The sequence below is a fragment of the Syngnathoides biaculeatus genome, chromosome 8, assembly GCF_019802595.1.
Source record: "Syngnathoides biaculeatus isolate LvHL_M chromosome 8, ASM1980259v1, whole genome shotgun sequence".
NCBI classification, from domain to species: Eukaryota; Metazoa; Chordata; class Actinopteri; order Syngnathiformes; family Syngnathidae; genus Syngnathoides; species Syngnathoides biaculeatus.
This window is the reverse complement of record NC_084647.1, coordinates 13859636-13887612: the sequence shown is the minus strand read 5'-3', so window position 1 is coordinate 13887612 and position 27977 is coordinate 13859636. Positions and strand designations below refer to the sequence as shown.

General features: G+C 40.8%; 1 protein-coding gene across 2 annotated transcripts; it reads left to right on the top strand.

Annotated features, from left to right (window-relative positions):
- The first annotated feature begins 3 nt into the window (after positions 1 to 3).
- On the top strand, positions 4 to 27910 carry brwd1 (bromodomain and WD repeat domain containing 1). Of its 2 annotated transcripts, none has more exons than XM_061826642.1 (44): positions 4 to 242; positions 345 to 403; positions 522 to 551; positions 757 to 816; positions 2768 to 2918; positions 3580 to 3678; positions 5563 to 5723; positions 8167 to 8388; positions 10208 to 10308; positions 10910 to 10980; positions 11080 to 11180; positions 11292 to 11332; positions 11436 to 11537; positions 11809 to 11959; positions 12052 to 12186; positions 12372 to 12500; positions 12657 to 12805; positions 12937 to 13013; positions 13121 to 13327; positions 13429 to 13612; positions 14147 to 14237; positions 15216 to 15338; positions 15441 to 15508; positions 15617 to 15854; positions 15952 to 16068; positions 16896 to 17003; positions 17160 to 17284; positions 17403 to 17485; positions 17697 to 17808; positions 17903 to 17964; positions 19683 to 19838; positions 20504 to 20624; positions 20754 to 20879; positions 20974 to 21040; positions 21400 to 21450; positions 21603 to 21728; positions 21834 to 21986; positions 22115 to 22272; positions 22794 to 22966; positions 23185 to 23301; positions 23389 to 23580; positions 23652 to 23972; positions 25241 to 25372; positions 25443 to 27910. In XM_061826642.1, the coding sequence occupies exons 1-44, from the start codon at positions 206 to 208 to the stop codon at positions 26897 to 26899; spliced, it is 6744 nt and encodes a 2247-aa protein (XP_061682626.1). In that variant the 5' UTR covers positions 4 to 205; the 3' UTR covers positions 26900 to 27910. The 2 variants fall into 2 exon arrangements, with proteins under 2 accessions (XP_061682626.1, XP_061682625.1); XM_061826641.1 differs by having other exon boundaries at positions 11806 to 11959.
- The last annotated feature ends 67 nt before the right edge of the window (positions 27911 to 27977 follow it).

Here is a 27977-nt window from a genome sequence, read left to right as displayed (position 1 = left end):
CGCCTCTGTGGCGGAAGTAAGTGCTATTGCGGAGGCCTCATCCTTCCAATGGCGACTGCGAACAGGCTGATTATAGCAAGCGGCAGCAACCGTGGCGCGTGTCAGACCTGTGTGACAGAAATTAAATAAATATATCTCATACTTTGCCGTTATTACAAAGTTCGGCCTTCATTGTGCTTCTCTTCAAATTTTACGTCCGATTCAAATGGCCAAAAATCGGAATATTTCGCTCCTTGAGACGGGTAAGCCGCACAAGGAACCCCAATTGAAGGCTCCATTTATTTTTTTACTATCCTCTTTTTTTGATTAATTACATCAATCGCAACGGTGTGTTTGAATTTCAGAGCTCTATTACTTGATATCTCGTTTCCTGACAACGGGTCCGTGTCAGAGAACGGCTGAGGTGAGCTAGCATGCTTATCCCGTTTGTGTTCTATTTCAAAATAGTCGCATTTGCTCCTCAATAAGTGATTCGGGAGAGCTAATCCGAACCCAATTACCCCTTTTGACCCAATTTGCAGGTTCTGGTGAGCGAACTAGAGGAATATCAGGTACGTGTTGTCGCTCCGTAATGTGTGCTACAGCTGCTATCCGGTGGTGTTGAGTCGGGACTGGCAGTTTTGTTTTGCCCCCCGAAATGTCTTGTTTGTTTGACACGTACAGAGCACTTTTTTTTTTTTAAACAAACAAAATCATCTCATGTGCTCTTGTTTTTGTGTCGGGACTCCGCGTTTTACCGAGTTGTGTTTTCGACAGCTCCTACCGGGGAGATTGGACTGGCTGGGAAACGAGCACCCGAGAACCTACGAAGATGTGGTACGAGTTATTTTGAATTTCTCCTGTCATTGTAATAATTGTGTCGCGACCGGAGCGGGTCTCTCGCCTCGGCGCTAGTTTACGCTCTTTGTTCTAATCTCTTTGAATGACTGTCGGCTTTATTCGAGCCGTGTTGCCGAACAAGGTCACAACTTGGCCTCTGACGCACAACTTTACGTTAATTCAGATGCGGTAGCCTTAGACGTTCAGGTAATGTGAGGTTTTATGGATAATTTAAGACACGGCAGTCGTACTGCAGATTGGGTTGGGTATCTTGGCTTCTCTCGCGTGGAGAGGCCGCTCCATTGGCCAAAACCGAGACTGAGATGAGTTGTCTTGGCCTTGTTTTGCCTGGGACCAGCTTTCTGATTGGTCGATTAAAAGTAAAGATTTTTGCATAGGGAGCCACGCCTCGCGGAAAAGCTCTTGAAAAATCACACGAAACCACCAAATGCCTCGACAGATTCTCGTCCGAAGAAATCTCATTAAAACATGGGATTTTAAACATTAGGGGTAAATATGGATGAAATGATAAGGGGACATTTTCACCTATTTTTTTTTCAATAATAGATGTTAATTTTATGATCTAGACTGTCAATGCAGGTTTGTTGTGACTTTGAAGAACTACTTATTTTTATTATTATTATTTTTATTTTTTACGTATAATGTCCAACGAGGCGGCATGGTGAGTCACCTGGTAAAGCGTTGGCCTCACAGTTCTGAGGTCCTGGGTTCAATCCTGGATCCGCCTTTGTGGAGTTTGCATGTTCTCCCCGTGGATTTTCTTCCGGGCACTCCGGTTTCCTCCCACTTCCCCAAAACATGCAACATTAATAGGACACTCTAAATTGCCCCTAGGTGTGATTGTGCGCGCATCTTTTTGTCTCGAAGTGCCCTGCGATTGGCTGGCAACCAGTTCAGGGTGCCTCTTGCCCATTGACAGCTGGGATAGGCTCCAGCACTCCCCGTGACCCTCGTGAGGAAAAGCGGCCTAGAAAATGGATGGATGATGTCCAAGGTAAATAAATGCAATTTCTTAAAAAGATGGTAAAATGCTAGATGATAACTGGTTAGCACATCTGCCTCACAGTTCTGAGTTTCCAGGTTAGATGACAATGCACAAATAAAAAAAAGAACAAAAATCATGGAGGGGGGGTGAGTAAATTCTCTCTCTCTCTATCTCTCTCTCTCTCTCTCTCTCTCTCTCTCTCTCTCTCTCTCCTCTCTCTCTCTCTCTCTCTCTCTCATCTCTCTCTCTCTCTCTCTCTCTCTCTCTCTCTCTATCTCTCTCTCTCTCTCTCTTCTCTCTCTCTCTCTCCATATATACATCCATTTTATGAGCCACTTCTCCCCACAAGGGTGGCAGGGGTGCCGGAGCCTTATCCTAGCTATCATCAGGCAGAAGCCGGGGTACCACCTGAACTGGTTGCCAGCCAATCGCAGGCCACGTAGAGACAAACAACCAGTTGCACTCACAATCGTACCTAAGGGCAATTTCGAGTCTCCAATTAATATATGCATATTCGTTAGAAGGACAGCCAAAGTTTGATGTATTGGAGACAAGGTTAGAGAGAGCAGACTTAGATGGTTTGGAGGTGAGAGAGTGAGCGTATTGGGAGAAGGGTGCTGTGGATGGAGCTGCCAGGCAAAAGAGGGAGAGGAAGACCAAAGAAAAGGTTGATGGATGTTGTGAGGGAGGACATGAAGACAGTGGGTGTTAGAGAGGAAGATGCATGAGATAAGCTTGGAATGAAAAAGATGACACACTGTGGCGACAGCTTATGGGACAAGCCAAAAGGAAGAGAAGAATTAATATCTGCATATATTATTAAACTTCTGTTTCCATAGTTTGGTACTTGGTTGGGATTTAAATGATCAAATCTACTGCGTTACATACTCGGAATGCACACTGTCAAGTTGCTGTCTTCCGCTCTCCAACACACCCTTGCAGGTTGCAGCCAACAGACACGTGGCCCCAGACCATTTACTTCAAATATGTAAGCAGATTGGATCCATTCTTGACAAAGAGGTGCCGTCCTGTGTCCCTGGGATACATTCACTCCTGGGGTCCGGAAAACAGTCCATCCTTAGGACGTCCAAAGGTACCATGGTCATTTGTTCCCCTTCTGTGGCATGTTGGTTCAATGTGAGTAACACGTAATCCCTTTATGTGATGCTTGGAAGTATGAAATCACAGAACAATTAAATCCATATTAATGTGTCTTATTTTAAAATGTTGTACAAGCTAGTATAGGTTAAGATTTTTTTTTTCTTTTATATTGTGGTCATCTTCTGGTCAGCTAGACATACCTTTTGTTTTCTATCATTTGACATGAACAAATTGTTCTCGTTTATTTTTGTGATCTCGTAATTTTTAATCATCCCTTTAACTAACGTCTACTTTCCTATTTGCTAATAACTGCAGACTTATATTAGCACTGTTTCACTCACTGCACTCCCGACTCCAAACAGCAAACCTTGCATTTTTTTTTCCTGTTATGTAAAAAGTAACAAATGGTTTCACAATCCAATAAGAGAATTGGGAGAGATGTTAAAGCTCCCTAAGTTTATAACTTTTTTTTCTGAGTTTGCGACAGTAGTGTCCAGAACGTCCTATGACAATGTTACAGTTTTCTGGGCTCAGTTCTCAAATAATGTGGGTTTATTATAGAATGCCGATCTTAATCGTGACTGTTATCAGATGTATTTGTGTTAACGAACTACACAAGGCCGAATGAGAATTTTTGCATTTTGTGTTTATAGAATATGTTGCCGTGCGGTTGAAAACTTCATCATATGCAGCCCTTCACAGGGGCAGACCACCAGAGAGGCCTTTCAACAGCAAGAAACCTCCACATATCGGTAAGACCACCCATGTTCAATACTCATTTGTTTTTTTTCCCAATGTAAATGGATGGACTGGAAAAAGTGTCCACATCATTGTCCTTTTCTTGTGGGGTTACTAGGGTGCCTTAAAATGTACTTATTTTGTGCCGCTGATGTATGACCAAGGTGGAAGGAATTGGTGGAACTAAAACCAGTCTGAACAAATGGTATACTGTATATATCTCCTGGATTTTGTCATGTTACTGTAACTGTTAATACATTTGTATAAAGTCCACTGGCTGCCAGGCAGCAGAAGATTATGCCACTTTGTCGACTGAAATCAATTCTCAATCTTACTCCACTTGTACACAGTCTTAAAAGTACTCAAGAATAACATTGATAAAACTTACCAAATTGATTGTTCCTGTCTTACGCAGAGCAACATGAAATGAATATTTATGAATGGAGCTGTTTTTCCATTTTTGTCAAAGCAACAAATGCTAAACAAGATAACAGGATGCTCAAAGTTTGTTCCAAGTTAAATCAGAATGCGGGGTCCTTTCTTGCTATCTATTAGTTGTGGTTGACTGACATTATTCACACAGTTCAAGAAGTAAAAAAAAACAATAGTAATTTCAGTGATGATGCCCTAGAGAGAGAAAAGTGTACACACTGCTGTTCAAATTGTTTTTTGTATTATAAAATAATGAGGCCTAAATAGATAAATGTTTTTCATCATTAATGTGATCTATGACAAGTACTACTCAATTTGAAAAAAAAATTCGGTTTGAAAGGGCAATAAATGTACACAACTCAAATAATCTGGTTGTGCAAGTGTGCACACCTTCTAATAATATATATACCTTGTTCTGATCATTTGTCACGATCACTGAGTTTAAAAAAAAAAAAAAAGATCACTGATATGATCACAACATGGAGCAGTGAGTCTATTTAAATGACCTGTTCATTCACTGTGTACTTAATTTTTCAAAAAATATTTACATTAAATTATTTTTGTTCACCACCCTTCATGCCAGTGAGGCATAGCGACAGAATAAATTAATAGTCTTCTATTAGATGGCAGTAAGAACATACAGTAATTAATGGTCAGCTCATGTTTAACGCAATGGCAGCATGTTTACACAGATAAACCATGTGTGTTGGCACTAGCTTACATGGCCACGTAAAGTTTTGTGGTTGGCCGTGACCAGCTCTCTGATTCTGACCCGTATCATATTAAAAATATGTGACCATACCTCAAGCAAGCCTGACATTGAAGTCCTCTCCTCTACTGGCATAGGTGACAACCAACATGTTCCTTTTCACTATTTTCTTCTTATAATACAGTCGGCACAATCCAGTTGTGTTCTCATCCCCATGATAAAGAGTTGCATTTTAAGTTAAGAGCCCAATGACCCATCATGAAATCATGAAAGAAAATTTGTCTCGTAGTCTGATCGGTGCATTACGTCTCGTCTCTCAGCCATCTTCGCTGTCCCACGCTGCCGACATACATAGTTTTTTTAAAGTTTATTTGCTGTCAGATATTTACAGTACTGCATCAAAAGATACAAAAACTATATAAATACTACTATATAAAAATACGCTAACTTTTGGATTCAGATATACAGTCCACGATGGCGACGCGGAGTAAATGTCTTTCTGGGAGCCGATCAATGACATCATTGATTGGATCGGCAAATTGTGACATCAAGACAGAATGGCCCATCGGCAAAAAATGCCAATTATCGGTCGATCTGATCAGGCCGATCAAACCGGTGTAAAGTCCAATTTAAATGTGATTTTGTAATTTCTCAACACAGCCAATTTCCCAGTTATGAAAGGGTGTGCACACTTGTGCAGCCACAGTTATACGTTATCTGTTATTTTATTTGATAATTTGTATCTTGTCCTTAACAGTGAATGTATGTCGAGGAAGAGAGCTCACAGGAACACAGTGTGACAGCTCCATCTACCCTGTCAGCAACTACGGGCGCATGCGTCTACATCGGCGGATCTTGGGGCATCTATCTGCTGTGTACTGTATTGCATTTGATCGTACAGGTCTCAGGATCTTCACAGTAAGAAGGAACCTCATTATTCAGCCTACTCAAAACCATAATATAATGTTTTACATAGGATTTGTTTTCCATCTAAAATTAATCCAATAATTTGTTTTGAATGTTACTCATTTAAAAAAACATGAAAACCTCACAGGACACACTGTCTTTGAGATTAATGGAAATGAATTGATTCAGATTTTGCCTTATCACGATCATAAAAAGGATTGTGTCCAACGCTGTGTAACTCAACAAATGTGTGTAAATGCTTGCATCGTGAAAGCACTCTGAACGCACCTGTGTTGATTGCAGTAAACATGTGACTTGAGCGTGGTTTAAGTTGTTTAATCGCACCCCAGGTGGATTTTAATGTAAAAATGATCAAAAAAAATTTATATACAGTTGTGAAAAAGTGTTTGACCCCCCCCCCCTCCTGAGTTAATATCTTCCATGTTTTTCACACGTACATGTTTACCATCATCAAATTAGAAATGTAAATATTAGTCAAAGACAACACAAACACAATGCAGTTTTTAAATGTGTATTTTTAAGGGGAAAAAAAATCCAAATCTACATAGCGCTGCATGAAAAAAGTGGTAGCCACCCCACCTGTTAAAATACACCTGCAGTTTATCATACCTGGGTTCAATTTCTCTAGCCACACCCAGTCCTCATACTGCTACACCTGTTCTCAATCAAGAACTACCTTAAATAGGAACAGCTTGAAGTAGTCCAACAGATCCTCAAAAGCCAGACATCCTGCTTAGACCTGAAGAATTTCAGGAACAAATGAGATCCGATCTGACCAGTATGGAAAAGGTTCTAAAGCAATTTCTTAAGGTTTGGGACTCCAGCAAATCACAGTGAGAGCTATAATAATCAAATGTCACAAACAGAACAGCGGTAAATCAATCCAGGAGTGGCCTGCTGACCAAAATTACCCCAAGAGTAGTGACGACTCATCAGAGAGGTTAAAAATGACCCCACATCAACAGCCAAAGAACTGCAGGCTTCATTAGTTTCAGTTAACGTCAGTGTTCATAACTACACCTTAAGAAAGAGAAATGACCTGCTTAGCAGAGTTCTAAGACAAAAACCACTGCTGAGCAAGAATATCATTAAGGCTCATCTCAATTTTGCCAGAAAACATCTTAAAAATCCGGAAGATTCTGTGGAAGATAACTGTGACCTGACGAGATGAGAGTTAAACTTTTTAGAAGGTGTGTATCCCATTGCATCTGGCTTGAAAGTAACACCACATTTAAAAAATGTCAAATGAACAGTAAAATGTGGTGTTGTTGTGTGATGGTGTGGGGTTGTTCTGCTGCTTCTGGACCTGGAAGGCTTACTGTGATATATGGCACCATTAATTTTACTAAAATTGTCTACTAAAAAAAATCCTGAAGGAGAAAGTCCGGCCAATTTTTCGTGACCTTAAGATGAATGGAGGTTGGGTTCTGCAGCAGGACAATGATCCACAACACACCGGCAAGTCCACCTCTGGATGGCTGAAGAAAAACAAAATGGAGGCTTTGGAGCGGCCTCGTCACAATCCTGAGCAAATCATAATTAGAAGTGGTGGCATGAACTTAAAAAGGTGGTCCATGCTCAGAAACAATGCAATGTGGCTCAATTATAATTTTGCAAAGATGAGTCTGGCAAAATTTCTCCACAGTGTTGTGACTCATCGCAAGTTACTGCAAATGCGCATTTGCAGTCTTTGTAGCTAAAGGTGGGCAACTGGGATCAATCAATTCCTCACACGGGGTCATGTAGATTTTTTTTTTTTTTTTTCTTCCTTAATCATTAAAACCTGCAGGGACATGGGGGAGGCAGGGAAGTTTTCTCATTCATATGAGAAGCTTTCTTATTCGCCAGAATGACTTTTCTTTTGAATGAGAAACATCCCTCTGTGAACTCTAGCAGCTTATTTACCCTCTACCCGTAACTTTGTGCACTGGGGTAGCTGTACCGTAAACTCTCTGCGAAGGGTAGCTTTATGCACTTACTATTAACTTACAGCTGAACCAGACCACAAGACCCCAAAATCTTCGTCTCCTGGAGACAACATAATGGTGACGACTTGCAAGTAAAGCAGAAATGTCCTCGTAATAAAGTCCAAAGTGAAGATACAACCAAACTAACTCCTCATTTTCACACAGAAATGAAATACTTTTCTACATGCACACATGCATTGGACTACTTTCTTGTTAGGATGAGTTTCACATTTTGGGGCTCCATTAAAAAAAAAAAAAAAAAACACTTTTTATTCATTTATTTACTAGTTGTTGTTTTCAGATATTTAAATTTGAGTTTTAAGTGAATTAATACACTTAAAATCAATGATCAATCATGTTTACTAATCATAATTTCAATATCAATCAAAATAAGTGATTCCGTGATAATCATTCAGCCCGAAAGCCTTCAAATCTTTTCATGTTAGCTTTGCCCTTTTTATTTGCAGGGCTCAGATGACTGTTTAGTAAAGATTTGGTCTTCCTTTGATGGGCGGCTTCATTCAACGTTGCGAGGACACTCTGCTGAAATCACAGACTTGGCAGTCAGTTACGAGAACACCCTAATTGCTGCGGGAAGCTGTGACAAAACCATCCGTGTGTGGTGCCTTCGTACTTGTGCGCCTGTGGCTGTGCTGCAGGGTCACAGTGGATCAATTACCTCTCTACAGGTAAATCCATCTCCCTTTCACAACACAAAATGACCTTGGAATTTTTTTCCACCTCAATGTTCACATGGGTTAATTGATTAGAAAGTGATTGAGAGCAGATTTACCTGTTAAATGTGTTGTTGCTGTTGCAGTTAAAACCTGGCAAAGTAAAAAAGGCATGTTTATTTAAAAAGCGCCTTTCATACAAAAGGTAACTTGCTAAACATGAGTAGAAGGATTTAAAAGCAGAAAAAAGGGTTCAGAAACACTTAAAACAAAGAGAAAATTAAAAATACAAAAATGTCTAAACTTAGGTATTCTACAGAGACCCAGACATTACTTGGGAAAAAAAATACTACAAGTTTGTGCGTACGACCTAAAGTTGTGCACACTCTAATTTGTGTGCTACTACTTCGTGCGCGCCAAGTAATGGTTCTTATTTATGAATTAGTTACTCTTTGTAAAAGCCGTGCACTTTCTACTTTGGCTTCGCAATGCATTTTTCAGACCAGACTTCCTTGTTAGAAAAGAGAAGGTTTTTTTTTTTATTATTATTACTAGTCACACAATCAGACAGTCATTGCATCTTAAAATAAAAGTTTTTTTTTTTCCCACCATTTTACCATTTTTACCAAAAGTAAACATAAGCAGCGTGTCAAGTTGTGGGCGATGCATAAAGAGCCTGTCAATTTAAACCACATTGATGGGCATTCTGTATTTTAAATATAGGGAGCAAAATAACGTTAACCTTAAAACTATTCGGGAGCGTCATTCAGCTGTCAGCATGCATTGAAAAAGATATTCTGCAAGCAATAATTCAGTTTCACGCCAAGAAAAAGACAGGGGTATCATTGTTAATTAAAAAAAAAAAGTTGGAAGTAGTCTTTCAAATTTATAATTCACAATTGGCTTGGTTTGGTTAGCAATGTACTTGTTTTGTAGTTAAAAGAACGTTTGACATTTTCATTTTAAGTTTGCAAAAACAAATGAAATTGTTCTTAAAACACTGAATCTTAATGGGACATGTGACTTCAATGGATGACACTGATCTGAAAAACAGTGCACACCTCTCAAGTTGTTCACAGTGGTCAAAGGAAGCTTTCAGGGACTTCGTGTGTTTGCTCATTCTTCTTCTTTTCCTTTTGGCTTGATCCATTAGGTGTCGCCACAGCGTGTCATCTTTTTTCATCTAAGCCTGTCTTGTGCATCTTCCTCTCTAACACCCACTGTTCTCATGTCCTCCCTCACAACATCCATCAACCTTTTCTTTGATCTTCCTCTCGCTCTTTTGCCCGGCAGCTCCATCCTCAGCACACTTCTACCAACATACTCACTCTCTCGCCTCTGGACATGTCCAAACCATCGAAGTCCGCTCTCTAACTTTGTCTCCAAAACATCCAACTTTGGCTGTCCCTCTAATGAGCTCATTTCTAATCCTATCCAACCTGCTCACTCCAAGCGAGAACCTCAACATCTTCATTTCTGCTACCTCCAGTTCTGCTTCCTGTTGTTTCTTTAGCGCCACCGTCTCTAATCCATACATCATGGCAGTGTGTTTGCTCATACGGATAAAAAAAATCATAGGGAACGCCATGTGATATTTCAGTTTTTCTTGTGTGTACATTAGAGGTGAAATATGCAAGTTGTCGAACGGCTGTTTTTTCAGAGGTAAACTCGTTTCAGTAAAAAGTTGAAGGAAATGAAGACGCGGCATACACGTTGTGAATACTAGCAGTGCTGTATTTCACAGCACTGCACATCTTTGTGACTTCTGGCTTCAGCTAATGCATGCATTGTATGCAGTTTAAATCTATTTGATGTTTGAAATTTGTTCTTTCAGTTTTCACCATTTGCCAAGGGCTCAAAACGTTACATGCTGTCAACTGGTACCGATGCTACAGTATGCTTTTGGCAGTGGGATGTCAACAACATCAACTTCAGGTGTGTGTATCTTAAAACCTGTTTTAACTTGTTTTATGAAGTCATTAATCATGGAAAAGCATAAAAGAATAATTGTTGCATCAATACTACTTTTTGTGTGTTTTTGCCTAGTTTGCACGACAGTTAAAATGGACAAGGCAACGGTGTTATATGCTCCAGGCTATCAATGTAAATGCCTCATTATCACAATAAGGAATAGGTCTAAAACAAATAGGAATACAACTTGACAGTCAATTGAACAGTTCTAGTTCCCTACACCAAAGTGCTATCTTTGTCTCAAAGCAGCCCTTGGAGATGTCAGTATTGTCAGTCAACCTGATTTTATCCAAGACTCAATATTATCAGATTTGCATCGTAATTTGCAAGTTAAAATGTGTATTTTACACCTGACGGTTGATACAGTATTTGCCTTTAGCGCCTTAACCCTAATTGATGTAGGACACTCTTGTCATGAAATCAACTTTTTTTTTTTTTTTTATGTGATCAACAATACAGTTTTATCATGCCAGGGAAATGCAGTGATGTGAATGCAAATAGTCTACATATGAAGTGTTTTCCTCACTGAAAGTTGCTTTGATTTTGACATGATGCTCCATTCAAGTGATCGTCCACACAAGTTTACAGAACGTCCAAGACCTGGAGTTCAGACCGTGTGCTCTTCATTTAGTTCAGGTAATTATTCCAACATATTACACCCATTATGTATGCCAGTTGTACATCGATAACTTATTTCAGGGTCAGACCATAAGTGCTGCTTAAATGTCTTTTCAGGAGGAATTTTTTTAGCCACAGGAAGCACTGATGATGTCATCAGGATATATTATCTGGGGACTGGAAGTCCAGAAAAAATATCGGAGCTCCATGAGCACACAGTAAATTGACTTAAAATGTTTTAGCTAAATTAATATTATTTAATAATATTTGTTTTGATTGAGCAAATGCAGAATTTTTCTGTTTACTCAATGTATGTCGGTTCTGTTTAGGACAAAGTTGACAGCATCCAGTTTTGCCACTCAGGTGAAAGGTATGCAATTAATAAAGTTCTTTATTTTTACTTTGAACATCTCACCTGTCTGTAAGTATTTAAATTAAAAAGTAGAATGTTTAAAGTTACTCTACTCTGCCAGATTCGTGAGTGGAAGCCGGGATGGCACTGCAAGGATCTGGAAGCTCCATCAGCGCCAGCAGTGGCGATGCATTTTGCTCAACATGTGTACCACTCTTCCTGGGTGAGCATGGTCTTTGCTGTCCATTGGAAAATCTTCTCATGCATAAAATATATACTAAAGAATATGCATAAATGTGTGTTCTAGTACACAAAAGGATAGTGATGAGCAACATTTCGGCCTCCAAAATGTTTCATCCGAAAATGGCTAACAACTAAATTTTTTGGTTTCAGACCTAAAGACTTTTGTCTTGAAATAAAATGGCTGAAACAGGATGATGATGTGACAGAAGCAAAAGAACCCGGCCAAATAACTTTTTTCCCCTCTTCAGTAGCGAGCCAACGAGTGAAGAGGAAAACTACTTCAAGCCCAAAGTCACCATGGTAGCGTGGGATCGCCATGACAATACAGTCATTACCACTGTCAGTAACCATCTCATTAAAGTGTGGAACTCCTACACAGGACAGCTTCTTCATATCCTCAAAGTAATCCTCCACAGCATGTTGGATTTACCTATTTTAATTAAGACAATCTAGCAAAGCGTAATAGAAGTGACTAATGTAAGCCATGTTTCCAGGGCCATGAAGCTGAAGTGTTTGTCCTTGAGCCGCACCCTTTTGACCCCCGAATTATCCTGTCGGCCGGGCATGATGGAAATGTCTTCATATGGGACCTGCTGCGAGGGACAAGCACACAGCACTATTTTAACATGGTACACTAAAGCATGTTGATCAAATTACATTCATCAAGGAACGTTTCATTTTTGACAGGACACTCTTGAAGCCTTTTTCACTTCACATCCATTTTTCTGCTTGGGGAAAATTTGTGAAGGAACATTTTGGTGTTAGAGGATGAAGAGTTCATCTCATAGCTGTGATTCTTATGTGTCCCATCCAGATTGAGGGCCAAGGTTACGGAGCAGTTTTTGACTGCAAATTCACCCCTGACGGTCAGCGTTTTGCCTGCACAGACTCTCATGGCCATTTGCTCATCTTTGGCTTTGGTAGCTCAAAACCTTATGAGAAGGCAAGACAAAATCTCACACTGAAGCACAGATAGTATATACACTTTATATTATATATTTACTGTGTTGGAATACTTGGTTCGTGTTTAAACAGCTTTAAATTTTAGTCCCCACTACAAATCCTGCTTAATTATTGGTTACTTCTGGTCCGTTTACAGCTTCCAGACCAGGTTTTCTTCCACACAGACTACAGACCTCTGATTCGAGATGGCAATGGCTTTGTGCTTGATGAACAGACACAGCAAGCACCACATCTCATGCCCCCACCTTTTCTAGTGGATGTGGATGGAAACCCCCATCCGCCAAGGTAGAGTGAAAGTTGTATACCATCAATCTTGTTTCTCAGTTTTTTTTTTTGTTTTTGTTTTTAAACTTCACACAATAATAATAAAAAATATCTGCAGTTTTTTGGGAAATTAAATATGTGTGGGTTTCCAGGTATCAGAGGCTTGTTCCGGGCCGAGAGAACGTTGCAGCAGAACATTTGGTTCCTCAGCTGGGATATGTTGCCACCAGTAAGAACAGAACTCACCGTATGAATGTGCTGATTTGAACCTATGCTTGATCCTTATGCTCTTCCTGGATCTTTCTCTTTCACTCTCTTGTGCTCTCTCTTGTTCAGGTGACGGAGAGGTGGTAGAGCAAGTAATCAGTCAGCAGACTGCAGAAGTTGAGGAGGTTGCCGTTAGAAGCAGCAGCCTACTGGATGAGGCCATCCGTAATCTTCAACAGCAACAGGAGCGTCAGAACAGGGCTGCCGCAGTGGGTGTTGCTGTAGGTACACAAGCTGAGGCAGCAATTCCACCAGCTCCAAGCACGCCACGCAGAGGTATGATTATTTGAGCGTATTGATTTTAAATATTTGAATCCTGACATTGTTTTTTTCTCTAAATGAATACCTTCTGGAAATCTATTTTCTCTTTACTGCAGTGTCTGTAAATGATCGTGCAGAGGTGCAATCCCCTCCTAATGTCGGATTGCGGCGGAGTGGACAGGTGGAAGGTGTCAGGCAGATGCACCAGAATGCACCTCGCAGTCAGATGGCCACTGAGAGAGATCTACAGGCCTGGAGACACCGGGTGGTAGTGCCAGAGCTCACCCCGAGCTGTTACAGGTAGGCAGAATTGTGAAACTACTAAGTATTGAACTTGTACTATATTGCCGGAAGTATCCCATAAACACATCCCTAAACCTTGTTAAAAGGGCTCCGCTACCTTAAATGCCACGTTATATCTGAATAAGTGAAGGGTATTGTCACTATTGGAGTTTAGACCACACCACGCCAAGATCACCTCATTTGAAACCACCGTCCACACTATTTTGTCACAATTGAAGACATAACATTCATGTTGGCAATAAAATGGAAAAAAAATAGAACTCTGCTATACTAGATGCATTTGACCTCTCTCAAGATAAGTCCAAACTTTGTAGAGTATTTCCATTTTAAAATATTTCTTGCACTTTTTTTCCCGTTTTTATTGGTTATTTCTTACTTTTTAAATGTTTTAAATCATGTGAAGTGGTTACAGTGTGTTACCTTGTGTATGTAATGTGCTAAATAAATAAACATGCTTTGCTTATACCGCTATGTAATCTCTATTTGTCGTTTACATTTATTTTCACTGTTATTCATCTCATTGTGTTCTAGGGACCAGGTTGACATCAGGGTTGCCCAAGGAGATGAAGAGGTGGCCTTATACAACGCAAAGAAGAGACGTATTATGTACAGCAGCTGTAGAGTAGGTTTTTTTTTTTTCCCCCTTAACATGCACGAGTGTAATTCTCAAATACTGCACTTCATAGGATACATATTTCGGAACTAGGGTCTGTTCGCGGCTACTGTCAAACACCTGACTTAACTCTTGTGCTTCCGCAGCAGCGTGAGCGTGTGTGTCCGTGGAGAACCACGCCCCTGACACATTACGTTGTGTAAAATGTTAGGATTGGTCGGAAAATCGCAAATCTTTTTTTTTTTTTTTTTTAAAGCCAAATGGATTATGAATGTGTGCAGTTGTGATTAACAGAACACATGTCCAGGTACAACAACCTAGCAATGCTGAACTACAATTATAAATAAGCCGACATTAGCCACTGCTACTATGTTGGTAGCCTGACATATTCGGTATGGAGCGTATGGTAACACTAAATGATCTTTGTTTTGAAGTTTCATTTTGAGGATTTCAGTCAATTAAAAATCAAAGCAATAATAAACGAACCTGTTAAGCAGAAATGATGATAGTTGTTGGAGATGGACTTTTTTTTTTTTTTCGGTAGTTACTCTATCATAGTTTCAGTAAAGCTCCTAAAGCCCAAGATAAGAGGTCAGCATAAGACGACAGGGATCTTGGTGGAATTAGTGTGCCTACCATGATTCCATGACAACTGTTTGATAGGTTGTCATACTTTCGTTTTTTTTTTTTTTTTTTTTTTTTTTTTTTTTTTGGTTAAACAAATAAGACAGATTTTGAGAAATGAACACTCCTCCTTTTAAAATACTGATCCTAACAACTAAGTAAAATAACTACTAACAACTAGTACCAGTACATGCTATGGATTTTTTTTGCTTTAGAAAATTTTAACTGTCAGTATGTTTGTTTATTTTTAATCTGATTTTTCATGTGTATGTTTCCCATACACCTTGGGCTGATCATCTGTAATTCACAAATGATAAACTTTTTAGAGCATTTGCAAACATTTATACATTCGTATTCTCGCAGGATGAATCTGATGAAGAGCCTCCTCCAGCAAAACGAGCACACAGTCGCAATGACACGCTGGATTTGATCGAGCTGTCATGTGAAGAGGGAGAAGAAACTGCAAGTTCTGATGCACACACCGAGGTATCACATTCACCACTCTTGTGACTTGTTTCAGAATGTCATTTTGTTGTAGTCAAGGTCATTTTATTGGATTATAAATGGCTTGCTGTGTTGTCTGTCCAGGACAATGATTTGGATGGCAGTGAACTGGACTCATCGAATGATGAGGAGTGGAATAGTGACAGCCCAAGGTATTTACATTTCTTTGCATTTTAAGATCTACTGCTGATCTCTTAAGCAGTAGTCGCAGCAATTTTGCATGGCTTTTGTCTTCATTCGTGTGACTTAAAATTTTGCAGTCACTCATCCAGTGAGTATTCAGACTGGACAGCAGATGCTGGCATCAACCTGCAACCATCGACTCCCTTGTCATCTCGTAAACGAGTACGACGCCAGCTCAGCAGTTCGGAAGAGGAGGAAGAAGACCATGAACACGAGGAAGAGAAAGCGCAGCAGCAACAGGAGAGTGACGAGGAGGAAAAAACAGGAACAAAAGGAAAAGAGAAGGCCAAGAAATCAAAGAACAAATCTCCCAGAGTGAGTTGTTAAGCACTGCACTGGGGGAAATGTACATTTGACTAAATATTTTCCGTGGTGGTGATATTACTCAGTTTTATATATTCTCTCCAATCAGCGGCCAAAGGTCAGGCCATCCATCAACAGAGAAGTGTCCAACGAGTTTCGACCCTCTCTATGGATCACTGATGTCATTCCTAGGAAATCTCCTTTCGTTCCCCAGATGGGTGATGAGGTGTGTGTTGTTTTTTTTTTTTTTTTTAAATAAAATCAACTTAGGGTGTCTGCACAATTAATCTAATTTTAATTTTGATCACAATTTTGATTGCCACGATTTTCCATTCATCCATTTTCTGTGCCGCCTATCCTCATGTGGGTGGCAGGGGTGCTGGAGCCTATCCCAGCTGTCATCGGGCAGGAGGCACCATATACCCTTAAGTGTTTGCCAGCATATCGCAGGGCACATAGAGACAGACAACAGTCACATCACACACAGGGGCAGTTTAGAGTCTCCAACTAATGCATCTTTTTGGGATGTGGGAGGAAACGCGAGTGCCTGGAGAAAACCCACACAGGCACGGGGAGAACATGCAAACTGCACAGGAGGGGGCGGGATTTGAATCCCGGTCCTCAGAAATGTGAGGCCAACGCTCTACAGCTGCGCCTCCGTGCCGCTTGCCACGGTTATATGAACCTGAATGTCAGGGACGTTTTTAACTCCTGCATTTGAAGCTTTTTCTCAACCTCTTCAGCCAGCCTCCATGGGCCGACTGCATTGTTAAAGCTTCATTAATCTGCATAAAGATGAAGGAGCAGTGCCTACCACTCCCTGCAGTGGAGGCCTCCCAGTCACTCTTGGTGGAATTATGAGCATCACTCATTCCAAGAAAAGCAGGAACAGCAAAATTCGGATCTTGCACCTCAGAAAGAGATTCAACATCCATTGTCTGGACATGATTTTATTCAAGCCAAGTCACGTTAAACAAGAAACCATGTTAAGAGTGCAGAAGAGTACCACCAAATAATGAACTACTGGTGTATGTGTACTTATTTCTCTTGCAGGTGATTTACTTCCGACAAGGCCACGAAGCTTATGTTGAGGCTGTAAGACGAAATGATTTGTACCCCATCAACTTGGAAAAGCAACCCTGGAAGAAAATGGAGCTGCGGGTGAGGCAAATAAGACAAGGAGGACTGTAAATAGAAAAATCAACCTTTGTTTATGTGTAATAAAATCAACATGACTGAGGAAAAAAAAAATACTGGTACCATCGAAATGCTATTTTATAAATTTGAGGGGGGAAAAAAATCTTGCTTCTTTCCCAGGACCAAGAGTTTGTGAAGATTACTGGAATCAAATATGAAGTCTGCCCTCCGACGCTTTGCTGTTTGAAACTGACTCTAATCGACCATGGTACAGGCAAAATCACAGACAAGTCCTTCTCTGTCAAGTAAGTCACTTTTGCGAGGCTTCAGGGTTGACGGCTAGAGGAAAAATATGAAAAACTAAGCTGCTAACTAGTTTTCAATTTGTTTTACTTAACCGTTGCAACTGATTTCTCGTTATAGATATCATGATATGCCTGACGTAATAGATTTCTTGGTGCTAAGGCAAAGTTATGATGAGGCACTCCGTAGGAACTGGCAACCAGGTGAGTTGGGTCAACAGGTTGCGTTAAGATAAAACTACTGCATGAAACCACACACAGGACTTGCATGGCAACACATTCATATATTGTCTTTGTATTCCTTGCGAACTGATAAGAACTGTTATGGGTGGCATACTTATATTTTCTTGAGGTTCTTTTAAAGATGGGCTTTGCTTAAACTTGTACACATGATCAGTTTCTGTTGTCTTTGCAGGTGATCGGTTTCGCTCAGTGATAGACGATGCTTGGTGGTTTGGCATCATCATTTGTCAGGAGCCGTACCAGCCAGAATATCCCGACAGTCTCTTCCAGTGCTTCAAAGTCAGGTTGGTGGTAACACAAAAAAAGGATGATTCACCTGATTAATAAAATGCATATGCCGTTGTTACAAACTTTATAGTTGATTTTCTATTTGGATAGATGGGACAATGGTGAAAATGAAAAGCTGAGTCCTTGGGATATGGAACCAATTCCAGATGATGGTAATGTTAGACCATATATTCAGGGTGGTAGTTTCAACTTTGGTTGTGAAATGTCAAAGCAAAGTCATCCTTTTTGCCACCAGATTTTGTTCGGACGCTCTTGACATATCTTAGCTTTGCTGACACATTAATAGGACTATTAAAAAATTACAGGTTGAAAACGAGCATAAGTAGTTGGTAGATAATTACGATGTATATTTGACAGCATGCCAATTGTAGATGTGTTGAGAGCCCTGCTGTTGCACGCTCATTGTGGCTCATTTTCCTACATAGAATGTTCACTACTTCCGAGGGGTTCATTTTTCCCTCTACCAGGATGTTTCATCAGAATTGTAGCAAGTGAAAAGATGCCTATGGAGGTGAGGGAATGTGTACTCTGGACATTTTTAAGAACAAGAGTGACGTACAGTGGTGTTGAAAATATAGAGGAATAAAGTGATGCGCCAGACAATGAATTCATGGGAAGGAGGAGTTGAGGCTAGACTCACGACAGAAGTATTTGTGAGCAACAGTATGGGTTCATTCCGAGAGGGAGTATGACAGATGCATTAATTCCCTTGAGATTGAGAAGTGCAGAGGTCATAAGGAGGTCTATTGTGTAGTTGTAGATCTAGAGAAAGCCTATGACAAGAGTACCCAAAGAGAGACTTTGGTATTGCTTGCAGAGGGCTGGCATTGAAGCGAAGTATGTTACAATAGTTTCGGACATATATGAGGGCAGCAGACCAACAGTAAGGTGTACTGCAGGTGCGACAAGAGGACTTTACGGTGTTGGTGGGACTGCATCAGGGATCAGCAGAGACTACGTCAGCTGTGCACAATTCTGCGCAGCTTAGAGGAAACATTGGTGTTAAAACCAGCCATGATGTACTGATTCAAGAGAGTGGCACTGAAGAGAAAAAATGAAAAAGGTGGCAGAAATGAAGATGTTGAGGTTATCGCTAGGAGACCATCTTGGAAATAGGATTAGAAATGAGCTCATCAGAGTGACAGCTAAGGTGAGATGTTTTGCAAAAAAAAGGTTAGGGAGAACAAACTTCAATGGTTTGGACACATCCAGAGGGAGGAGAGTGAGTATAGTGGTAGAAAGGTGATGATGATGGTAAATCTGCCAGGCAAGAGAGCTAGAGGAAGACTAAAAAGAAGATGAATAAATGTAGTGAGGGAGTACATGAGGGTATCTTGTGTTAGAGAGGAGGATGCAGAAGAGAAAAGGATGACACTCGGTGGCGAACCTGAATAGGACAAGCCGAAGTTAAGGCGCAATTGTGGGCAAATTAGTCACACTCTATCACCCTGTCTTGTCCAAAGAAAATATTACTCTGCACCTGAACTTGGTGTGGAAGCACTATACCAAAATACTAATCCATTGCGTCCTTGAACACAGATAAATCTTGCTTTGCATGTCATGTCCCTGCTCATTTTTGTGTGTTGCAGATCACATCGCAAAATATCAGACGAGATTGTGTATATTTTTATTTCATAAAATAACTATTGAATCCATGAATTACTAACAATTATGCTTATATACTAGTAATGATTATGTTGTGCACTTGAACAATTTTCAGAATTTATTTTATGCTATTACATCATAGGCTACAATAACTGTCCTGCAATAATGTTTTTGACATTTTGAAAATATGGAAATTCAGACAAATTGCTCTGCAGGTAAATTTCTATAAGTTGGCAGCTATGCATTCTGTGCCTCTGCTTTGCAGCTGAGCTTCCAGAGACGGAAGGAAGCAGCATCCCTGTTACGGCAGAGGAAATGAGTGAGCTGATGTACAAGCCTCTTCAGGGAGAGTGGGGCGACAGGAGCCGCGACCAAGAGCGTGAGCGGATCGTCGCTGGCATTGGCCAGCTTATCACTGTTGGTGTGTACTTGATAAATTTAAATCATTTCCATCGTCTGCATCCTGATTACCTTCTCAATTGTGCAACAGAACTTCGTTGAGACATTTATTGTTCAATCCAATTCCAGTGGTACCTCTACTTAACAAAATGAATTCGCACCGGAAGTCATTTCGTAATATAAGTAAAAGCGCTTTTTACATGTAACCAGCCTAATCCCTTTGAATGTACCCACACACACACAACTTAATTCAACTAAAGTTTCTTGGGGCCCACGGTGAAGAAAGATTAATAAACTTGCAATTGAACACAAATGAAAAAAGGGAAATGAAAAGGATCATGGGTAAAGATAGAGGTCCCTGCTACCCAATGGGATGCCAGAAAGACAGTAAAGCGATAGCCAATGGGAGAGCAGCTCTATCGCGCCACTTTGAAACCAAGATACAGGATTTTTATGTCCGGTGGAATTTGGGGGCTACAATTCAAGCACCTATTTTTGTCATCCATATCCTGAATTTTCTTCGTAACTAGAGACTATTTTTCCGAGGAGGGATTTAGTAACATCAATTTTTTTGTTATTCGAGACTTTAAGTAGAGGGACCACTGTAAATGCTATGTTACTGTCAAGGTATGTTGATTTCCCATTGAAAAAATCATCTGACTAAAGCGATGTTCTCGCGTCTTGCAGAGATCGCTGCTCCTTTTTCTGGCCCTGTAGACCTGATCCAATATCCCACATACTGTACTGTGATTGCTTACCCTACTGATCTGGACACCATAAGATTTCGCCTCATGAACAAATTCTACAGGTAGGTCCTCATACTAAATGTAATTATTTTTCATTATATTTATACTATATACTTGTTATAATTAATTATTTCCATTCGACAAAGTTCATACTTGTTTTCAAGACATTACACTCCTCTGTTGGTCCACAGGCGCCTCTCAGCATTAATTTGGGATATCAGATACATTGCACACAACGCCCGCACTTTCAACGAGCCAAGGAGCAAGATTGCTCATTCTGCAAAAATCATTAGCAATGTCCTCCAGAAATTTGTCAAGTAGGATTGTGACTTTCCTTTTATTGTTAAGCAAAGTTACTCTTTGACAGGATAATTTCCAAATTGAAAGTGGCTCATGTGCTTCTTTCTGCAGTAATCCGAGCTGCACAGACATCATGGAGATTTATAGCGTCATTGAAGAAATGGACGAGGATGATGAGGTACATCAAATACTACCCTTGATTATTCTACCTGTCTGCCAATTTCCAGGGATATTACTATCCTTAATCCTTTATTTATCTTGCAATATATCATATTGAGACATGTAAAGAACCAGAATTTTAATGATTACTAGTATGGTAAAATGAATAGTTTTTGATGGAAAATTGAACATAGCTATACTTTGATTGCTGTATATTAATTTTTGCAACATTAAATATATTTGAAAGAAAAGTAAGTTGTCTCATTGGGCCCCATAAATGAAATAATTGTTGTAGTACAGGCAAATGAAAGTCAAGGTTGACTTGAAAAGCTGTTGGAGTTCACTCTTATTTTGAGAACTATCTTGTTTTTCCCACAGGAAGCAGATACAGAAGCACCAGGAACATCCTCTGGACACAGGCTGCGTCAGGTGAACGTCATTACTAGTCATCACGTGAAAGAGTGTAATCGTTATTTCACTCCGTAGGAGTGTAAATGTGGATAGCTGAAAAGATGGAAAGTGTGACGTGAGAATTTCTGGTGATGATGGGAAAATGTTTTTCTCTCCTCCACTATGTGCAGCGCTCTGTGGAGGTTCTGCCTGACAAAGATGCTTGGAAAGAGCAGTGCAAAAATCTGCTCAACTACATATTTGAGTGTGAGGACTCTGAGCCATTCAGACAGCCTGTGGATCCCGAAAACTATCCTGTGAGTAAATACTCCATCGTAATGCGAAATTAAAATACTGCAGAGGTTGTACCTCACTTTCTTGGGTTCTGCTTTGATTCTAAATGTATTTCTTAATATCGCCAGGACTACCATGACATCATTGACACACCAATGGACTTTGGCAGTGTGAAAAGGACCTTAGGGGAAGAACGCTATGAAAATCCTATCGAGCTTTGCAAAGATACGCGGTTAATATTTGCAAATGCTAAAGCCTACACACCCAATAAACGTTCTAAGGTAGGAAGGATGTTGTTGAAACTAGCATTATCCGAATGTCGTCGAAGTGATGTGAATAATGTTTCCATGTCATAGCTTTAAATTTTCTTTTTTAGGATGCTTGCCAGACTCATCATTTTGTCTTATAGATTTACAGCATGACCTTGCGACTCTCTGCCTTCTTTGAGGAGCAAATCCGAACAATCATATCAGATTACAAAACAGCAGTGAAGAGCAGTGCCAGGCTTCGTCGTAGCCAACGGTTCAAAAAGAAAATGCAGCATGATCCATCCATCACCACAACAAGGTGTCCTTGTTTTCCCAGATTTTGTCTTTCGTGTAACGAAATAGTATTCATGTGTGAATATCAATACGGCTTTGTTTGAAAAAAGTAACCAAGCGACTCAATTAATGGACACACTTGCCGAAAACAAAAAATCCCTTTTTTACACTTTTTGGATACTTCATTAAGAACACCTGCTCACTTCCATGATATCATTTACAAGCACAATATCAAACAACTTCTTTTACAAAGAGCTTTTTTTAAATGATTGGTTTTAGTTTACAGTGGTCTAGAGCTAAATCATACATTTTGAAGCATTTAGTTTAGGTTGAAATTCCGAGAAACATCTATATTATGCAGCAAAGTAACTGTTAAATGAATACCTCTCATACACCATCACTCAGAAGTAAGCAGCATCTTTGTAAAGGTAGAATTTTGAGAACAAATATATCTAAAAATGGTCCTGGGAGAGACTATGCAATTTGTGCTAATTATTTCATTTATGATTTAATGTCTGATGACAAGTTGTCTCTTTCCTTCTTCAGTCAAAAGAGAGATTCTGTCAAAACTCAGGAAAAAGTGAAGTCCGTTACCCGGACCAAATCTACCTCAGCCATTGCCTCAGTTCCTGAGAGGGCCAGGAGGACTCGAAGAACCAGCACCTGTCAGAGTTCCTCAGAAGACGACTCTGCTTCTAAAGATGCCTCATCGACAGCAGGTGCAAAAGAAATGTTTCCTCATATTGTAGATTGCTAAGAACACATGATATGCAGAGGGTTGAAATATTTATATATTCAGATGGTTCCTAAACCCCCTCCCCTCAAAATACTCGAAGTCATCTCAGAGATAAGAAGTGTGAAGTGCGTTTTTAGGGTTCACGTGTGTTACACTGTCATTGTAATAACCCCCACAACCACCCCACCCACCCACGCACAGAGTCCGACAGTGAAGTCAGCGAGTCAGAAGAGGAGAAGTGTCCAGGTTCCTCCAGACATCAAGGAAAACAGAAGTCCAGAGTTACAAGAGGCAGCTCGTCCAAGCAGTGTAAAAAAGGTCAGTTGTGCTAATTTCAGGGAAATACATGCATTCACCAAGTTAGTATTTCATGCTTTGTATATGAACGGAAATATTGTTTACTAGTTCCTGAGAGTGATAGTGATGAGAAGGAGTTTGAAGAAGAGGATGAAGAGCCATTTGACAGTGAAGGTGAAGGGCAAGAGAATGGAGAAGTATCTTCCCATTCTTTCAGTCGTTCCTATCGCAGTCGGGCAGCAAAGAGCACGAGCACACGCGTGACCAGAAATGCTGCTGCAGCTGATAGAAAAAAGACAGGTAAAGTTTAGCTGTTCTTTTATGATGGACCAAGCATTATGGTTGTCCATTATTATGTGTTGTGTGTTTAGAGGGAAGAGTGGAGATAAACGGTCACTCCAGCCGGTCCTCTCGCTGGGAGAAGCGTCTCCTCCAGGACTCTGACAGAGCTTCTTCCCAGGGTTCTGATGGAAAAGAGGAGGAAGAAATAACTTTCCGCAGATCACTCAAGAGGAAAACGGCAAGGGCGGCTGTCAACAAGATAAAACTCCTTGAAGCATCAAATCAGGATTATGACGATGAAGAGGAGGAGGAGGAACAGCTGATAAGGAGCCGCCTGCGCAACATTTCCCGGGCCAACAAACGCACCACAGTGCTCGAGAGCAGCTCTGATTCAGACAGAGAACAACAGGGTGCGAATTTTTTCTTTTTAATGTGCTGACGGGCATTGTTGTAGGCTCATAAAGACATGTCTCCACAAAAGCAGTTACAGATCAGATTGTTTTGGCGGCGATTCAGCTAGTTGCCAGAATAAAATAACTGATTAACTGTTTGATTAATTAAAATCAATATATAATGAATACAATAGCTGAAAGGAGGGTCTGTCCGGAAGTCGATTGTCAGCTCTTGCGGGTACATGGGAGTTCGCCCAACCAGTCGACATGCGTTTTATGGACTTGGAGAAGGCGTTTCGACTGTGTCCCTCTGGAATTCCTGTGGAGGATTCTTTGGGAGTACGGGGTACCGAACTCCAACACGGGCTGTTCTGTCCTTGTACGACTGGTGTCAGGGTTTGGTCCATATTGCCAGCAATAAGTCTGACTAGTTTCCAGTGAGAGTTGGACACTGTCAAGGCTGCCCTTTGTCACCGATTTTTGTTGCAAATGGACAGAATTTCAAAGGCGCAGCCAAGGCGTAAAGTGTGTCCGATTTGGTGGCCTCAGCATTACATCTCTGCTCTTTGTGTGAGGTGGTTCTGTTGGCTTCATCAAGCTGTGCTCTCCAATGCTCACTGGAGTAGCAGTTGGCAGCCGAGTGTGAAGCGGCTGGCATGAGAATCAGCACCTCCAAATCTTAAATCGTGGTCCTCAGTCCGAAAAGGGTGGCATGCCCTCTCCGGGTCAGGGATGAGATCCTGCCCCAAGTAGAGGAGTTTAAGTATCTTTGAATACACGAGTGAGGGAAGAATGGAGCGGGCGAGCGACAGGCGGATCTGTGCAGCGTCTGCAGTGATGCGGACTTTGTATCGGTCCGTTGTGGTAAAGCGGGAGCGAAGTCAAAAGGCGAAGCTCTCAATTTACCAGTCGATCTACGTTCCTACCCTCACCTATGGTCACGACCTGTGGCTGCGGCTCCCGAGATGTGACCTGGAAAAGTGGTAGAGGATGGATGGATGGACATTTTTGGGTCCCTTAACGACATTACCAACAAAGATGTGAACAGGCAGAGCATTTTACTGTTCAGTAATACTCTGTCCATTAGTATTTGTTTAACTTTATCACAAAAAGGAATTTTCAAGTCCAAAATCATGCAAAAAAGCATTAACCAATGACTTTAAAATCTGGCCATAGATCAGTGGTTTTCGGACTGAGGGGCGGAAGCGGAATCATGAAGGCGGGGCTTTGTTGTTTTACAACGCTTATTAATTCCCATTTTTTTAAATCTGATTCTTTCACTATAGCCCATGCAAATACAAAGGAATTGTCTGAAGAATCTCAGGATGACGAAAATGGCAATGGCAGCAGCTCTTCAGGTTTCTCTCCTAATAAACAGAACGGACACCCTAGAATGTCAACCAACACAAAGGGCAAAGGTTTGTTACTTGATCTTCATATTTTAATATCCAGAAATCATGTTGAATCAAATAACTCCTTTCCTTGCAGGGGATTTGACTTGTATGAACGGACATGGCCCAAAACACAAGAGTGACAGTAGCTCTGAGCAGGAGGAGGAAGCTCCAGGAGTGAGTTCTGAAGATGTGGAGAAGGAAGATGACGATCTGGAAGCTGCGCGTCAGAAGTCTAGTAAAAGCTCAACCCGGAAGAGTAGGATTACCAGTGAGGAGGAGGAGGCAGCTAACGAGGTGCAAGAGAATACTAAACGAAGGACCACCCGACGCAAACTTCCGATAAGCTCAGATGATGACTGTGCCCAGCAACAGCCACACCAGAATGGAAGAATTAATGAGGAGTCTCCCCTCAGGGACTCTAAAAAGTGTAAAGTGTCTATGTCTAAAAGCCAAGATAAACAAAAACCTGCCTCAGTTGATAAACCAGATGCCGGCGATTCCAAGGTGCTCATTCGTACCCCAAAGAAACACCACAAGAAAATATTGAAAAAAGATGAACACGGTAAAGCTGAAAGCAGTCACTCCAGTGATAACTTGGAGAGAAAGGACAGGAAGCCTGTAGGGAACAGCAAATCGAAACGACGCAGAAATGGCACTTCTGCCTCTGAGAGTTCTGAGCAGGAATTTAAACCCAAGAAGTCGAGGATGAAACACCCCGCTGGCTCATCGGACGAAGAGTCAGATGATCCAGATAATGTCTCCAACAAGCGGCTCAACCTCAGAGTCTTGCCTAAAAAGAAATACATAAGTGACAGCTCCGCTTCTGAGGAAGACACAAGAAATGGGAACAAACCAGGTTCAGTCCTGAGGGAAGACCTCTTTAATAAGAGCGTGCCGAAGAAAACCTCTCGGAATGAAAGCAGGATACAAACGTCTTCCAAGAGAAAACGAATTTACACCTCAGGATCGGAAGATGAAAAAAGAGAGACCATGGCCAAGAGCAACAAGAACGGGAAGCATCCCAAATCGGAATCTAAACATGACAAAGAAGAGGATGCCGTTTCGGAGTCGAATTCCAGTGAGGAGGAAGATTATATCGGCTCCTCGCGGAGAGGGAAGAACGAGAAGCGTCCCAAATTTGAATCAAAACGAAACAAGGAAGAGGATGCCTTTGCTCAGACAAATTCCAGCGAGGAGGAAGATCGTGTCGGCCTCTCGCGGAGAGGGAAGAACGACAGGCGGCCCAAACACAGAACACGTAAGGAAAGCTGCAGCACTAATCACATTTCAGACTCTGAAAGCGAGCAGTTGTCCACAGCCAGCAAAAACTCTTCTGCCAGCTCAGGTTCCCACAGCAGTCCAAAGAGCAGGAGTCCAAGACAGGCCAGGCATGTTAAAAGGACTTCCGGTCGCCAGTTAAGGCAGCGCCGACCAAAAGTGGTTTCGGAGGAGGAGGACAGTGAAGAGTCGTACAGCAAACCACAGAAAAAGAGCCGCATTAACACCCGCAACCGTGGGAAACGGACTGTCATTTATCACGACAGTGAGTAAAGGCTGAGGTGGGATGACAACTGGAGACTGTTAAGACACTTAAAAGTTATGGTAGCAGCACTGGTTTCCTCAAAAAAAAAAAAAATGCTGTGAAATTTCTTTCAGGGATATTTATATTTTCTATGAAAAACACAATTTATAGATGTAATACAAATTCAAGCATTTTACTTGCTGGTCTTCACGAGGATACAGATCAAAAACACCACCTGCCAATACTGAGTTGTGATTGTGGCCAGCAGAGTAACATTGTGAGGAATCTTGGGTGCTATCTAATATACCTCTTAAATCGAAGCATATTGCTGGCTTGCACTAAGAAACACTGTAAGGAGGTATTTCATACACTAGTTTTGCATTAGAAGCTCAGGGTTCAGTCAACTAAGTTTACTGTAGTCTCAGACATGCCATTTTTTTTTTTTTTTTTTTTTTTTTTTTTTAGCTATCAAATGGACAAGCAACAATTCCAGGTGGGCAAATGTCTAAGCACATGGAAATGAGACAAAACCAATTCACATTGTCACTTCAGACTACAGCACTCCTTTGTAAATTCATAATCCATGTAATTGTTTTGAGTGTATGAGTTATGAGCCAAATGAATGAAATGTTTCCCCCGTTATTTTTTTTTCTTTAGATTTGTGTTGTATTCGTAAATAGGTGTTGTGATGGAGAATGAATGAATTGTCCATTAATCAGTAGCAATGTTTATTTAAAAATATTTTTACATTTTTCTTTGAACTGTCTTGCCATCTGTCAAAATTGGTACCTTTTTTTTTTTTTTTTTTGCCAAGTGCAAGCACCAGCTGTACTAACTGCAAAATACTGTGATTTCTCATATTGGGAAGACATTTAATTGTCCTGTGTTACTTTCAGTGTTAAAATCTTTTCAGCATCGACTAAAACCTGGTTTAGTTTGGCTTGTGCAGGATTCCCTGAATGCTGTTGCTTTGACATTTTGTTCAGTGGTTTTTGTACTACTCCCTCAATAAACATATTTCAATGGCAAATCAATGACAATGTGGTTTTGGGGTGCAATCTCTTATTTTGAGTAATGAAGAGGTCAAGTTGGGGTACTACAGACTTA

What these genes read in the sequence shown, in the direction of transcription:
- brwd1 (XM_061826641.1), top strand. Translation starts at nt 206, where the DNA reads ATGGCCAAAAATCGGAATATTTCGCTCCTTGAGACGG. An exon ending in GCGAACTAGAGGAATATCAG is followed by an intron (nt 552 to 756) that starts GTACGTGTTGTC and finishes TGTTTTCGACAG; the next exon opens with CTCCTACCGGGGAGATTGGA. An exon ending in CAAGAAACCTCCACATATCG is followed by an intron (nt 3,679 to 5,562) that starts GTAAGACCACCC and finishes TGTCCTTAACAG; the next exon opens with TGAATGTATGTCGAGGAAGA.